Source organism: Corythoichthys intestinalis, chromosome 20, assembly GCF_030265065.1.
Source record: "Corythoichthys intestinalis isolate RoL2023-P3 chromosome 20, ASM3026506v1, whole genome shotgun sequence".
NCBI classification, from domain to species: domain Eukaryota; kingdom Metazoa; phylum Chordata; class Actinopteri; order Syngnathiformes; family Syngnathidae; genus Corythoichthys; species Corythoichthys intestinalis.
Genome location: NC_080414.1, coordinates 10,038,811 through 10,055,529, shown reverse-complemented (window position 1 = coordinate 10,055,529; position 16,719 = coordinate 10,038,811). Strand labels below are relative to the sequence as shown.

The following is a 16,719-nucleotide window of genomic DNA, read 5'->3' as shown; positions in this document are numbered from 1 at the left end:
TTTTTTTTTTCAAAAAAACAACCATGTATAGTAAGGCCTTTCTTTTTTGTTAACAAAACATGACAATGTACAGGTCACGTTTTTTGTTTTTTTTTTTTACAAAGAATGAGCATGTGTAGTTAGGCTTTTTTTTTTTTTTTTTTACTTTTTACCAAAAATTACCATGTATAGTAAGGCGTTTTTTTACTAAATATATGTATGTATATATATATTTTTTTACACAAAAAAAACACACGATACGCATTTTTTTCCCCATCAAAACGTCCATGTATAGGTCACTGTTTTTACCATTTTTTTTTTTTTTTTTTACAAAAAATGACCACGTACAGTAAATTTTTTTTTTGTAATGTTTTAATGTGTTTTTTTTTAGTTTTTACAAAGTGAGACCATGTATAGGTCAGGTTGTTTTTTTTTAAAAACAAACATGTATAGTAGACGTTTTTTTTTTTCCTGAGAAAAAGCAACCACGTTTTAGGCGTTTCTTACAATTTTTTTTCAAATTTACAAAACGAGACCATGTAGGCCTATAGGTGACGTTTTTTTAATTTTTAAAATCAATTTTTTATTTTTTACAAAAAACGAACGCGTAGTTTTTTTTTTTTTTTTTTACAAAACACGGCCATGTATAGTAAGGTGTATATTTTTATTTTTTTACGTTTTTTTTTTTACAAAACACGGCCGTGTATTTTTTTTTTTTACATCTATTTTTACAAAAAGCGACAGCGTACAGTAGTTTAAAAAAATTTTTTTTTTAACAAAACACGGCCATGTATAGTAAGGTCTTTTATACAAAACACGACAATGTACACGTCTTTTTTTTTTTTACAAAGCATGACCATGTATAGTAGTGTTTTTCTTTACAAAACAAGACCATATATTGGTCACGTTTATTTCCTACAACCAGACTTAATTTTTTTTTTTGTATTTTTAAAAACTTTTTCCTTACAAAAAGCGACCAAAAGGCGTTTTTTTTTACAAAACACGCCAATGTACAGGTCACGTCTTTTTTTTTTTTTTTTTTTTTTTTTTTTTTACAAAGCATGACCATGTATAGTAAGGCGATATTTTTACTTTTTTTTTTTTGTAATGTTTTAATGTGTTTTTTTTTTTTTTTCCTGAGAAAAAGCAACCACGTTTTAGGCGTTTCTTACAGTTTTTTTTCAAATTTACAAAACAAGACCATGTAGGCCTATAGGTCACGTTTTATTTTTTTTTTTTAATCAATTTTTTATTTTTTACAAAAAACGACCGCGTATTTATTTATTCATTTATTTTTTTTACAAAACACGGCCATGTATAGTAAGGTGTTTTTTACAAAACACGACAATGTACATGTCTTTTTTTTTTTTTTTTTTTTTAACAAAGCATGACCATGTATAGTAAGGCAATTTTTTTTACATTTTTTTAGTTTTACAAAAAATGACCACGTACAGTAATGTTTTTTTTTTTGTAATGTTAATGTTTTTTTTTTTTTAGTTTTTACAAAACGAGGCCATGTATAGCTCAGGTGTTTTTTTTTTTAAAAACAAACATGTATAGTAGACGTTTTTTGTTTTTGTTTTTTTTCAAAAAAAAATGTATTCCTGACAAAAAGCAACCACGTTTAAGGTGTTTCTTACAATTTTTTTTCAAATTTACAAAACGAGACCATGTAGGCCTATAGGTTACGTTTTTTTTTTTAATCCATTTATTATTTTTTGCAACAAGAAAAACGACCGCGTATAGTTTTTTTTTTTTTTTTTTACAAAACACGGCCATGTAAAGTAAGGTGTATTTTTTTTTATTTACATTTTTTATTTATTTTTACAAAAAAACCACGTACAGTAGTGTTTTATTTTTTACAAAACACGGCCATGTATAGTAAGGCGTTTCTTACAATTTTTTTAAATTTACAAAACGAGACCATGTAGGCCTATGTCACGTTTTTTACTTTTTTTTTGTTTTCTCAGAAAAAAAACATGGTCATGCTTTGTAAACAAAGCATGACCATGTATAGTAAGGCAGGATTTTTTTTTATATTATTGATCTATTTTTTTACAAAAAATGACCACGTATAGTAGTGTTTTTTACAAAATGAGACCATGTATAAGAGTCACTTTTTTTTTTTTTTTTTTTTTTTTTTTACAAAACACGGCCATTTCTGCGTTTCTGACACTTTTTTTAAATTTACAAAATGAGACCATGTTGGCCTGTAGGTCAGGTTTTTTACTTTTTTTTGTACCTTGTATAGTCAGATGTTTAAAAAAAAAAAAAAAAAAATTTCATTACAAAAAGCGACCACGTATGGTAAGGCGTTTTTTTACAAAACACGACAATGTATAATAAGGCGGGGTTTTTTTGTCTTTTTTTTTTTTTTTTTTTTTTTTACAAAAAATGACCATGTACACTAACGTGTTTATTTTTTACAGGTCATGTTTTTTACATTTTTTTCTCTTTACAAAGAACGACCATGTATAGTAAGGCGTTTTTTTTTTGTTTTTTTTTTTACAAAACAATACCATGTATGGGTCACGTTTTTAAGTTACTTATTTTTAACAAAGAATGACCATGTATATAATGCGTTTTTTACACTTTAAAAAAAAAAAAAAAAAAAAACATTATTTATTAAATTATTCATGTATTTACAAAAAAAGACCATGTATAGTAAGGCGTTTTTTTTTACAAAACACGACCATGTCTAGGTCACGCGTTTTTTTTGTTTTTTTAAAGAACGACGTATAGTAAGGCATTTAAAAAAAGAAAAAAAATTTCCTTACAAAAAGCGACCACGTATAGTAAGGCGTTTTTTTTTTACAAAACACGACAATGTATAATAAGGCTTTTTTTTTTTTTTTTTTTTTTTTTTAATTACAAAAACGACCATGTATAGTAATGTGTTTTATCTTTTACAAAAAATGTGTGTAGTGAGGCGTTTTTTTACTTTTTTTTTTTTTTTTTTTTTACAAAAAACGACTACGTACACTAATGTGTTTATTTTTTTACAGGTCATGTTTTTTACATTTTTTCTCTTTATAAAAACGACCATGTAAAGCGTTTTTTTACACTTTTTTTTTTTTTAACCAAAAAAAACGACCATGTATAGTAAGGGTTATTTCTACAAAAAAAAAAAACAACGATGTATAGTAAGGCCTTTTTTACAAAACACCACCATGTATAGGTGACGATTTTTTTTTGTTTTTTTTAAAGAACCAAGTACAGTAAGGCATTTTTTTACAAAATCGACCATGCATAGTAAGGCTTTTTTTTTTTTACATTATATATTAAATTATTCATGTATTATACAAAAAAACGACCATGTATAGTAAGGCGTTTTTTTTTTTTACAAAACACGACCATGTATAATAAGGCTTTTTTTTTTTTTTTTTTTTTTACAAAAACGACCATGTATAGTAATGCGTTTTATCTTTTACAAAAAATGACTCTATAGTGAGGCGTCTTTTAACTTTTTTTTTTTTTTTTTTTTAAACAAAAAAACGACCATGTACACTAACGCGTTTGTTTTTTACAAAACACAGCAATGTACAGGTCACTTCTCTCTTTTTTTTTTTTTTTTTTTTTTTTTTTTTTTTTTTACAAAGCATGACCATGTATAGTAAGGCGATATTTTTACTTTTTTTTTTTTTTTTTTTTTTTACAAAAAATGACCACGTACAGTAAATTTTTTTTTTTGTAATGTTTTAATGTGTTTTTTTAGTTTTTACAAAGTGAGACCATGTATAGGTCAGGTTGTTTTTTTAAAAACAAACATGTATAGTAGACGTTTTTTTTTTTCCCTGAGAAAAAGCAACCACGTTTTAGGCGTTTCTTACAATTTTTTTTCTCAAATTTACAAAACGAGACCATGTAGGCCTATAGGTGACGTTTTTTTAATTTTTAAAATCAATTTTTTATTTTTTACAAAAAACGACCGCGTAGTTTTTTTTTTTTTTTTTTTTACAAAACACGGCCATGTATAGTAAGGTGTATTTTTTTTATTTTTTTTTTTACATTTTTTATTTATTTTTACAAAAAACGACAGCGTACAGTAGTTTTTTTTTTTTTTTTTTACAAAACACGGCCATGTATAGTATGGTGTATTTTTTTTTTTACATTTTTTATTTATTTTTACAAAAAGCGACAGCGTACAGAAGGTTTTTTTTTTTTTTTTTTACAAAACACGACAATGTACACGTCTTTTTTTTTTTACAAAGCATGACCATGTATAGTAGTGTTTTTCTTTACAAAACAAGACCATATATTGGTCACGTTTATTTCCTACAACCAGACTTTTTTTTTTGTATTTTTTAAAACTTTTTCCTTACAAAAAGCGACCACGTATAGTAAGGCGTTTTTTTACAAAACACGCCAATGTACAGGTCACGTCTTTTTTTTTTTTTTTTTTTACAAAAAATGACCACGTACAGTAATGTTTTTTTTTGTAATGTTTTAACGTGTTTTTTAGTTTTTACAAAGTGAGGTATAGGTCAGGTTGTTGTCATGTTTTTTTTACATTTTTTCTCTTTACAAAGAACGACCAAGTATAGTAAGGCGTTTTTTTTTATTTATTTATTTTTTAACCAAAAAAACGACCATGCATAGTAAGGCTTTTTTTTTTTTTAACATTATTTATTAAATTATTCATGTATTTACAAAAAAACGACCATGTATAGTAAGGCGGTTTTTTTTTTACAAAACACGACCATGTCTAGGTCATGCGTTTTTTTTTTTTTTTTAAAGAACCACGTATATAAGTAAGTTTTTTTTTTTTTTTTTAACAAAACCCGACCATGTATAGTTCGTTTTTTTTATCTTTACAAAATACGACAATGTAAACTAAGGCGTTTTTTTTTTTTCTTTAAACAAAGAATAAGCATGTATAGATCACGTTTATTTATTTGTTTGTTTTTTTTTCCAAAAAAACAAACATGTATAGTAAGGGTTATTTCTATAAAAAACAAAAAAAAACGACAATGGCCTTTTTTACAAAACACCACCATGTATAGGCGACTTTTTTTTGTTTTTTCAAAGAACCAAGTACAGTAAAGCTTTTTTTTTTTTAACAAAACACCACCATGTATAGTTCATGTTTTTTTATTTTTACAAAAAACACAATGTACACAAAGGGTTCTTTTTACAAAAAAACCCCCAAAAAAACGTATATGTCACGTGTTTTTTTTTTCAAAGAACAAAGTATAGTAAGACATTTTTTTACAAAACACGAACATAGTTCATGGTTTTTTATTTTTACAAAAAACGACAATGTATACTAAGGCTTTTTTTTTTTTTTTTTGATACAAAAAACGCCAGCGTATAGTGTGGGTTTTTATTTATTTATTTTTTACAGAGAATGACCACTAATAGTAAGGTGTTTTTTTTTTTTTTTTTTTTTTAAACTTTTTTATTTACATAAAGCGACCACTTATAGTAAGGCGTTTTTTTACAAACACGACAATGTATGGGTCACTTTTTTTCTTTTTCTTTTTTTTTTACATAAGATGACCATGATTATTAAGGCGTTTCTTACTATTTAATTTTTTATTGTTATTTTTTTTTTACATAAAATAACCATTTACAGGTCCTGTTTTTCTACATTTTGTCTTTTTACAAAGAATGACCATGTTTAGTAAGGTTGTTTTTTTTTTTTTTTTTTAACAAAACACTACCATGTATGGGTCACGTTTTTATTTATTTTTAACAAAGAATGACCATGTATAGTAAGGCTTTTTTTTTTTTTACATTATTTGTTAATTTATTCATGTATTTACAAAGAACGACCATGTAGAGTAAAGCGTTTTTTACAAAACACGACCATGTCTAGGTCACGTATTTTTTTTTCATACAACCACGTTTAGTAAGGCATTTTTTTTTTTTTTACAAAACACAACCAGATGTAGTTCATGTCTTTTTATTATTACAAAAAACGACAATGTATACGAATACGTTTTTTTTTTTTTTTAAACAAAGAACGACCATGTATAGTTCACGTTTTTTTTTTTTTTTTTAAACGAAAAACGGTCATGTATAGTAAGGGCTCTTTTTTGCACAACAACAACAACAACAATGTACAGTAAGGCGTTTTTTACAAAACACGACCATGTATAGGTCACGTTTTTTTTTTTTTTTTTTTAAGAACCAAGTATAGTAAGGCATTTTTTTTTTTTTACAAAGCACGACCATGTATAGGTCATGTTTTTTTATTTTTACAAAAAACGACCATGTATACTAAGGGTTCTTTTTACAAAAAAAAAAAAAAAAAAAAAAACGACCTTGTATTGTGAGGCGTTTTTTTACAAAAGGTATCGGTCACGTTTTTTTTTTTTTTTTAACGAACCAAGTACAGTAAGGCATTGTTTTACAAAACACAACCATGTATAGTTTTTTTTTTTAAATTTTTTTTTTTACATTAAACGACAATGTATACGAAGTTTTTTTTTTTTTTTTTTTTTTTTAACAAAAAACGACCATGTATAGTAAGGGTTCCTTTTACAAAAAAAATGACCATGTGTAAGAGGGTATATTTTGTCATAAAAAACGACCACATAGCGCTAGGCTAATTTTTCTATACCAAAAAAACGTATTGTTCACAAAAAAATGACCATGTATAATAAGAAAAAAAATACAACCATTTATACATTATATTCAAGTTTAGGGATTTTTTTTCTCCCATTTTACGTTCATCTATTTGTTATCAGTTTCTTTTTATCATTGTACAGCAGTGCAACCTTACTTGTAACATGTCGTATGCCAACCTGTCAGTTACCTGTAAGGTGTAGTTTGCCTTCTCGTGGATGAGTTGAGCGATGAGTTTGGCTGAATGCTGGAAGTGAACTTTTTCTGCAAAAAAAGACCACAAGAGTCACGCAGGTCGGGCATCTTCCAAAGCCGGGACTTCATTTTCTTACCGTCCGCCGTCGGGTGGACAATGAGAAATTTCTTGTCCAGGAACTGAGCCGCTCGGTGTGCTAAGTTGGACATCTAAACAGGAAAACAGCACCGAGTAAAAACAGATGACGATTAAAAAAAAAAAAAAGTCAGCTCATTTACCGCGTAAGCCCGGGGGTCGGGTTTGGGCATCCCCAAGTAACGCTCGGAAAAAGCGGAAGCTGAAAGAAAAGAAAACAGACTTACCATTCGCTTTCAACGAGTCCATAAATGACAGTTGCATTTAAAAAAATGAGCCTCACCATATAATTCAAAATCTGTGATGGGCGACAGGACGGCGCCGCATCTGGCAGGAGATTGGTCGCCGCTGAGTAACAAGCTGGTCACGTAACCGCCGTATTCCTGGTAAACATTCAAATGAAAGAATACATTTTTAATAAATAGCCTACGTGCCAAACATTCTGACAATAATGACTTCAATTAAATGTCTACTTTTGGGGGAAAAATCTTTGCCAAAATATGACAGGAAATAAAAAGTTGTGAAATGCTTCAAAAGTTTCAACTTTAAGTACTAAAAAAGTTTATCCAATTTTTGTAAACTGTACCAGTGGTTCTTTCACAAACCACTAGAGGGAGCCCGCTTACCATTATCACTGCTGTACAATATTTTCCATCCATTTTATGCTCCTAATGTGCTCTTTTTTATGATTTGAATTACTTCATGAGAGAGCCAAAAGTAGGATTACAGTTACTTTATGTTCTCTATCTGTGTGTTAAATGTTCAACTAAAGATTGGACGTCTATCGCCGTCCATGGCAACCAACCACTTAAACTCACCTTCCCAAAAACTCCCACTCTTGTCTTGTCAATGTAAGGCTCCTTCAGAATAACGCTACGAGAAACACAGAGTCATATTTGGTCCTTTTTTTTTTTTCACGCTCGCTTTGTCTCGTCATACTTGATAGCCTCGCGTTGGTCGTGCTCTTCTAGAACCCCGGGCCTCTTCTGGACCCGATGCAGCAAGTTGGTACCTTGGAATCCGCTCCCACGCCCGTCGCAGCGCACCACCACCGCGCCAAAGCTGCTCACCAGCACCGTGGCCCAGTCGACGCGGAACTGTTCCGACACGCTCTGGCCGCCGGGGGTGCTATCGCTATACAGGAATGATATAACTTTTAGAGATGATCGGACCCGATCGATCGGTACGATCACGTCATTTTCAAAGTATCGGAATCGGCAAAAAAATATCGGGCATGCCTTTTTTTAATATATATTTTTTAATTAAATCGTTTTCTAATTGTATTTAACGTTACAGACATAATATGTTACACTCATCCAGAGTCTTTAGTTTAGGCTTAAGGTAGGGTTATCAAATTTATCCCGATAACGGCGGTAATTAATTTTTAAAAAAATGTATCACGTTAAAATATTTAACGCAATTAATGCATGCGCTGCACAATCCACTCACGCATTGTCGCACTCAATCTGTAATGGCGCTGTTTAACCTATATAGAGAGATAAAAGGCAGCGTAAAATGAGTAGAGTGAATTTTAGCAGCCTTTGGAGCCTTTTTTTTATTGGCTAAAGCAATCCCTCTCCCTACGATTAGAAATATCATGGGAAGCAATGTAGGGAAGCAAGGTAGCAATTGATCTTTTTCTTAACACCTTATGTTATTTCCCAACGCAGAGAAGATATATCAATTGGCAGCACTACGCACAGTCATGGTTCCACTTCCCATCATGCGTTTGGGCATGGCTACAGCATCATTTACTGAAAGCTCAACAAATACACTAGATGGCAATATTTAGTCACAATATACAAGGTCACAAGTCTTTCTATCAGTGGATCCCTCTCACAGAAAGAATGTTAATAATGTAAATGCCATCTTGAGGATTTATTGTCATAATAAACAAATACAGTACTTATGTACTGTATGTTGAATGTATATATTCGTCCGAGGTTTATTCATTTTTTTCTTAATGCATTGCCAAAATGTATATGATCGGGAAAAATTATCGGGAATGATTGGAATTGAATCGGGAGCAAAAAAAAGTAATCGGATTGGGAAATATCGGGATCGGCAGATACTCAAACTAAAACGATCGGGATCGGATCGGGAGCAAAAAAACATGATCAGAACAACCCTAATAACTTTGTGAGGCAGTGGTCGAGATTTGCGGTTTATGTGCAAGCGCTTACATGATGAGCATCAAAGGGTAGTGCGACGTCTCCATGAAACCAGCGGGTTTGAGGATCTGCATCGACAAAGCTGAGGAAGAAAATGCGTTGTGGTAGTTAGCATAAGGGGGAAATTGATGTTGAAAACAGCTATTGACGGCAATACTAGCCCCTCCCAGTTGAAACATATTGTACATCTATTGCTGTCAATGGTGGACAAAGAGTCAAGGTAGTGAGAACACACCAAAAAAAGAATTCTAAGAGCAAAAACACACAGAGCACGGCCACACAAATTTGACTTTTTTTTCAGTTTATTAGAAATTTGTTTTATTAATATAGAATGCATGGAAGTTTTGAACGCATGCCTTTTTAAAAAATGTGTGTTTCTTTTTTTACTTACTGTAATTTTCGGACTATTTGGAATTATTTGGGTTAATAGGTAACACTTTATTTGACAGCGGCAACATAAGACTGTCATAAGACCGTCATAATTATGACATGACACTGTCTTGGGAATTACTGAATGGTTTTGTCATTAAGTGTCATGTGCCAAAATTATGTCACTAACTCCATCCGTTTTGGATCTTTTACATCCATTCAAAAGTGAGATAATTTGAAAGATAACACTAAATTACTGTTATAAGCAGGGGTCCACATAATTTTTTTGCCCAGGTTCTCAGAGGAGGACCTGGAGATGTGACTTGGTCCTCATTGAGCTTGAGAGCCAACCCGCCTGATGCGATAAATTTATGACAAGCTTTACTTAGAACCAATTAACTTTAATTAATTATATTAACAGTTAATGCTTGATTAACATCAAATGGCACAACAAAATTGCCATTACTTTGAAGTGAAATGTAAAGAAATAAAAAGCACCAATTCAAAATAAAGGGCATTATGCGGCTCCCACATTAACTCCAAACCTTTTTAAAAGTGGGATGTCCTCCTCATAAGACCTCATTGAACGTGCATGTTTAGCTTTGTAAAATGCGAGCAAAAACACGTTTGTCAGTGCATGTCGTTGTTCATTACCTTTATTCCGCCACTTGTCCATAGGGCGAGTGGGGTCCTGTTTGACATCGATAGTTTGCTTAATTGCCACATGTTCTCTGTTTTTTCCGTGGGTTTTCAAAGTTTGGATGGCTGAAATTCTTTGACCCTACATAAAATGCGCTGCTCTTATCGGCGACATTGGGATTCTCACGGCACATTTTGTACCGCATTTCATTTTGTACCGCATTTCCGTGCGAGCATCATTTGCTTCTTGCCAGCAAAAGTCCTTTTTTTCGGTAGCTCCGGTGACGTCTCTGTCGTCTGTCTGTCTTTTGACGGGGTTGGGGGAACACGGAAGTAATTACTCAGTGTGGCCTGCCTCTTCGACATTTTGAGAAGTTATTTTCTTGTGTCCTCCGCAAATACAGTGGTTAGCCATCGGCACGCAAAAGCGTATGGAAGCCGTTGAGGGCCAGCGCGCTTGTCTACGTCCAGTACGCATGCGCGCATGCGGACCACTTATGTGCACCCCTGGTTATAAGCATTCATTAATGCTCATGGCAGTGTCATAAGTATGGTGTTCTTATGACAGTCTTGTTGCGCCAATGTCAAATAAAGTGTTACCAAATACCATAACTAGCAATTAATGAAACTTCTGGAACAGTAACTGAAGAAATAATTAGCACAGAACATGAATTTTGATTGTTATTTACATCTGCTCATCTGGGGTCCGCAAAATACTGGCTTTTGGGCCGCAAATTTGACATAATAAAAACATTTAGGAAAGAAATCCTAATTCGTGCATGAAAAGTTTAAAGGGATGCCGCCTACTGTAGTCGTCTATGTTGATCTCCTGGTACTCCGTGACGGGCATCTGCATGTTGTCCAGCGTCTGCCTAAGCACGTCATTGCTCTCCAGTTTGTGGACCTCCACCATACCTGACCGAAAAAGTACAAAACGTCACATAAAAATAGCTATTGGACTTCAAACTTCACCTATTATTGTTTTTAAGCAGTTTTTAAGCACAGTTTTAATGCAGAAGAGCGATATTGAACTAATGTAAAAGTAATGCTTTCCTAACATCTCAGTGCCAAGAATTATGTTGAAGTGAGATGAGGAGCTTCCTCTGCATCAAAGTAGTGCTTAGTCTATATGAAAAGTAGTTTTACTGCCATCCTGTGGTACCATGAACTATGTTGAAGTGAGTTGAGATGCTTTTTTTTATTAAAGACAAAAATTGTGTTTTGCAAACATCGTTGTGGCAAGGAACTAAGTTGAAGTTAGTCAAGGAGCTTCAGCTGGGCAAAAGTAGTGTTTGGCTACCGTCTCGGTGCCAAGAACTGTGTTGAAGTGAGATGAGGAGCTTCCTCGGCACCAAAGTAGTGCTTAGTTTCATTATTAAAAGTAGTTTTACTGCCATCCTGTGATATTTTGGTGCAAATGCACTATATTGAAGTGAGTTTTGGTAGCTTAGTGCCATGAACTATGTTGAAGTGAGTTGAGAAGTTTTTTTTTAAATTAAACACAAAAATAGTTTTTGTAAACATCTTGGTGGCAAGGAACTAAGTTGAAGTTAGCCAAGGAGCTTCAGCTGGGCAAAAGTAGTGCTTTGCTACCATCTCTTAGCCAAGAACTATGTTCAAGTGAGATGAGGTGCCAAAGATGCCAAAGAGCGATATTGAAGTGTGTTGAAGAGTGTTTCTTTACACAAAAAGTAATGTTTGCTAACATCTCAGTGCCAAGAACTATGTCAAAGTGAGATGAGGAGCTTCCTCTACACCAAAGTAGTGCTTAGTCCTCATAAGTAGTTTTACTGCCATCCTGTGGTATTTTGGTGCCAATACACAATATTGAAGTGAGTTTTGCTAGCTTGGTGCCATGAACTATGTTAAAGTAAGTTGAGATTTTTTTAAAAAAAAAATTAAAGACAAAAATATTGTTTGTTAACATCTTGGTGGCAAGGAACTAAGTTGAAGTTAGTCAGCAAGCTCCAGCCGGGCAAAAGTAGTGTTTTGCTACCACCTCCGTGCTAAGAACTATGTTCAAGTGAGATAAGGTGCTTCCTCTGGACTAAACTAGTGCTTAGTCTACATGAAAAAGTAGGATTATGCTGCCATCTTGAGGTGTTTTTTTTTTTTTTTCGCCAATACACTTTAATTAAGTGAGTTTCACTAGCTTGGTGCCATGAACTATGTTGAATTCAGTTGAGAAGCTTTTTTACTAAAGACAAAAATAGTGTTCTGCAAACATCTTAGTGGTACGGAACTAAGTTAAAGTTAGTCAAGGAGTTTCAGCTGGGCAAAAGTAGTGTTTTGCTAACATCTCGGTGCAAAAAACTATGTTGATGTGAGATGAAGCGCTTCCTCTGGACTAAAGTTGTGCTTAGTCTTCATGAAAAGTAGTTTTACTGCCATCTTGTGATGTTTTTGTGCCAATGCCCTTTATGAGGTGAGTTAAGCTTTTTATTATACACAAAAGTAGTTTGTGCAACCATCTTGGTGACAAGGAACTGAGTTGAAGTCAGTCAAGGAGCTTCAGGTGGGCAAAAGCAGTGCTTTGCCACCGTCTTTGTTCGTTTTTGGTGGCAAATAAAGTACATCTGCAGTCAAAGGTTTTGAGACACATCCTCATCCAACTGAATGGTGAAGTATCTAAAAACATTCGACTATAACAAAGTGAGTTGAGGAGTTTCAATCAGACAAAAACAGCCATGCTGAGTCATTTATATGAGTCGAGGAGCCCCTTAAACACAAACTAGTGCTTTAACCACTATCTTATCTCAGATAAGGTTCTTAGGAACTATGTTGAAATGAGTTGAAGAACTCCAGTTGAACAAATGTAATGCTTTGCAGTCAAATTTTGTTTAGGTAATCGTACACAACAGCCGTTTTGTCCAAATGGAATCCTACCGAATGGAAGTATTGGATTTGAAGCGGCGACAGGTGTAAATGTGATGTAAAGACAGCGGACGTCCGTTCAAGCGCGACGGCGCCCGCTTAAATAATTTGATTACGACGCGCTGATGTTGCCTGCGGACGCATGTAATTTAATGAAAACACATCCTTTGTGAGATGGAATCAGATTACGTCGGTGTGGACAAACATCCGCTCGTGCAAGGTCGATGTTAATGTCGTTATTGCAACATTAAGTGGAGGCAATGCTGGGCAAGGTATTTAGATTGCTTCATGTGAGTTTTCTTGTATCACACCATGACCAGTAAAGTCTATGTAGTATATGGTTCGTTTTTTTGTTTGTTTTTCTTACAAACCATTAGACATTTTTAAACAACTAAGTGTTGCAAGGCATTTTTTTTAAATTGTTAGTTCTGTGAGGTATTTTTTTTAATATATATTTACTTTTCAAAACAATAAAAAATGCTATATAGACATTTTAGATGTCTTTTGTCGTTAGCGCCACAAAGAGACCTGTTCCTGCAATGCACATTTCGGCCAACAGATAGTGCCCAATTGCTACATTAACAGGATTTCACATGAAGTAGTACAGTAGTGGTACAACCAATCCTATCTCCACTCGATAGTTAGCCAATTAGCTTCCCCTGCCAACTGTATGCTAGTAATGCTTTCAAGACACGCAAGACAAATAGCAAGTCAATGGCGTACTGCACGCAGGCTATTTTTAGACCGTGACGTCGCATCGTAAAGCGGAAGTAAAGCCGAAGTGGGACATTATAGACCCGCCCTCGCATAGACCCAACGTAAAAAGTGCTACTTTTCTCCGGTAATCTTTCAAAAACGAACATGCCGATCACACATTGCTTTTTTGGAACTTGTAGAAACGACTCTAGACATTACGACACATGAAGGATGTTTTCTTCATACGTTTCTGGAAACCAAAAACTCGGGAGGAAAAAATGTGAAGACCGAATCAACTTGCGCGGACTTTAACACCAGCTCGGCGAATCCATTCACGTTTCAAATGCAGTAAACATTATATTGGGTTGGCATGGTCTTTCAGAGGACAAAGAGGTAAGCCATTTTTATATTTTTAACTTATTTTTTTAGCGTAACGTTGTGCCGTACTGCTTCTGTCTGACAATGAATGACCTGAAAAGAATTACAATGGTATCTGACTGCCACTGTTACCGTTTTTGTTATATATATAAAAAAACAACTTTAGTAAGGGGGAAGTGTAACTAAATTATAGGATTAAGATGTGTTATCAATGAAAAAATTAAAAGTGTTCGTTGGCTGTCACTGAGTAGCATTTGCGATCGCTACACAAAGCTAACTAAATTACCCCCAAGAACGGTAAGAGACGTAGGACAACCAGAGGATATATAAGAAAGACAGGGCTGATGGTAAAGGATAGCTTGTTGAAACAGGAGAATGTCATTGTCAGTCGTGTCGATAAAAAAGCTAAAGCTATGCTTAGGTCGGCTCGTTTTTTCGTCTTTTTCAGCCTTCGACACTAAAGCCATCTCTTTAACTGAACATTTTTGTGTTCTTCCACATCTTTGCCAGTCAATTTGGCACCAGGCACATCATTTTGGGAGAGAATTGGTAGGATTAGCTCTGTAAACATCTTCGTACACGATTTCCATTCATTTCCTATTAGGGACAAACGGTGGCTTGTCCTTACTTAGCAACAGTAGCTAATGTCATGGATATTAATGAGCGGAAGTGACGTGTTGCTTGCGGTACGCCATTATCCGCCCACAATTTATTCCAATATCAATTTTCAGTTTTATTTTATTCCCAAATAAGGGCTTGCTGTTCACGTTTCGTTCCTACTCACTTTGTCTGTCCCCCATCTCGCCTCCAACGTCGCCATACGCATCGTCCTCATCCATCTGCGTCTTATAGATGGACACGAACGGCACATCCGGCCCTAAATCAAACATCACAAGAAAACCTTGACAATGAAAACTTCATTACTTTTAAAACTCCTTGGCCGCCATTGACGGCGATCGACGACTGTACTACTGTATTACAAGACACGTTCGACTTTCTGTAGGTATATCAGATTAAAGTGCAATGCAGCAGATTTGCCATTGGAGAGCATGAAATCCCATTCCCTGTCACGTGACCTCTAAATGAGATTCCCTCCGCGTAAAGCGCTTTCGTTTCAGCCACCGGGTGAATGGAGGTCCGCGTCGCCCCGCTCTCGGCGGGACGCTTGTAAAAATGATTTGATAAAGTCGTGACATCATCACGGTCACGGCGGGGAGGAAGGAGAGAGCGTGGCGAGCGAACGCAGATACCATATCAAGTGTGACTTTGCGCTCCCAATTTGCTAAGAGCTTCGCTTTGTTGATTTGTTTTGCTGTTTTCAATTGAATTAAGATGACTAAACTTTCTAAACTAAATGGAAACTGTTGATGCTGATAGACGTCCAATCCAATGAAACTAGAAGTCGACTGATAAGGAATTTTCAAAGGCCTACGCCGATTATTTTATTTAAAAATGATGTCTAAAGCCGATTTTTTAAGACAAATATTGAGGACGATATATATATTTTTAAAAGCAAGTCGAATATGAAAGGTAATTGAAACACTCATTATATAAACATCTATACTACAGGTTCAATTTTTCTTCTGCTACTTACTTTTACAACACTGGCCACTAGATGGTGCAAAATCACAATTAACAAAAGTCATCAAACAGATAACAGTTATCCTGTTGGCAATATATATCAACTGATATCGGCCAATCTTGAAAATATTCCATCTATCGTCCCGATATACCAATATATATCGTTTGACATTTATAAGAAAAATCATCACGCAAACAGTGAACACATTTCACTAAAAATTATCAGATTGTATTAGCTGATAGCTTGCGATTTTGGGGGGAAAAAAAAAAAGGCTAGTATATCAGCCCGATATATTAGCAGGGAAACATATCGGTGGACTTTAATATGAAAGATCAGCAGCCAAACAGCTAACAAAAATTCTTCTATTATATTGGCTATATATTGGCCGATGGCTGATCTTGGAAAAAGTCCATATATCAGCCCGATATATCGGCTAACCTTTAGAAGAAAGATCAACACCCAAACAACTAACATGAATTCTATTATATTGGCTACATATTGGCCAATGTAAAAAAAAAAAAGTCTATATATTCGTCCGAAATATCGGCTAACCTTTAAAAGAAAGATCAGCACTCAAACAGCTAACATAAATTCTTCTACTATATCGGCTATATATTGACCAATGGTTGATCTTGATAAAAGTGCATATATTGGCTAACCCATATGTCGGCTGACCTTGTTGGTCAATGGACGATCTTGAAAAAAGTTCATACATTGGCCCGATATATCGGCTAACCTTTATAAGAAAAATCAGCACTCAAACAGCTAACATAAATTCTACTATTATACCGGCTAGATATTGGCCAATGGTCGATCTTGATGAAAGCGCATATATCGGCAAACCGATATGTCGGCTGACCTTCTTGTTCAATGGCTGATCTTGAAAAAAGTTATATATCGGCCCGATATATCGGCTAACCTTTGTAAGAACGATTAGCATCAAACAGCTAACATAAATTCTTCTATCATATCTGCTATATATTGGTCAATGGTCGATCTTAATAAGAGTGCATATATCGGCTCACCAACATGTCAGCTCACCTTTATAAGAACGATCAACACCCAAATAGCTAAAATAAGTTTTCTATTATATCAGCTATATGTTGGCCAATGGCCGATCTTGAAATAAG

The 16,719-nt window shown here is 34.0% G+C and overlaps 1 protein-coding gene across 1 annotated transcript in view; it reads right to left on the bottom strand.

Annotated features, from left to right (window-relative positions):
* LOC130908916 (dipeptidyl aminopeptidase-like protein 6) overlaps positions 1 to 16,719 on the bottom strand; it is a 174,604-nt gene that overhangs the window by 3,157 nt on the left and 154,728 nt on the right. Inside the window, exons 17-25 of the mRNA XM_057824854.1 lie at positions 14,792 to 14,884; positions 10,867 to 10,974; positions 9,064 to 9,133; positions 7,820 to 8,014; positions 7,699 to 7,753; positions 7,164 to 7,263; positions 7,024 to 7,082; positions 6,882 to 6,954; positions 6,740 to 6,813 (exon numbers count right to left, since the gene is read on the bottom strand). Of these exons, the coding sequence (XP_057680837.1) occupies positions 6,740 to 6,813; positions 6,882 to 6,954; positions 7,024 to 7,082; positions 7,164 to 7,263; positions 7,699 to 7,753; positions 7,820 to 8,014; positions 9,064 to 9,133; positions 10,867 to 10,974; positions 14,792 to 14,884 (827 nt within the window). The remainder of the gene's footprint in view (positions 1 to 6,739; positions 6,814 to 6,881; positions 6,955 to 7,023; positions 7,083 to 7,163; positions 7,264 to 7,698; positions 7,754 to 7,819; positions 8,015 to 9,063; positions 9,134 to 10,866; positions 10,975 to 14,791; positions 14,885 to 16,719) is intronic.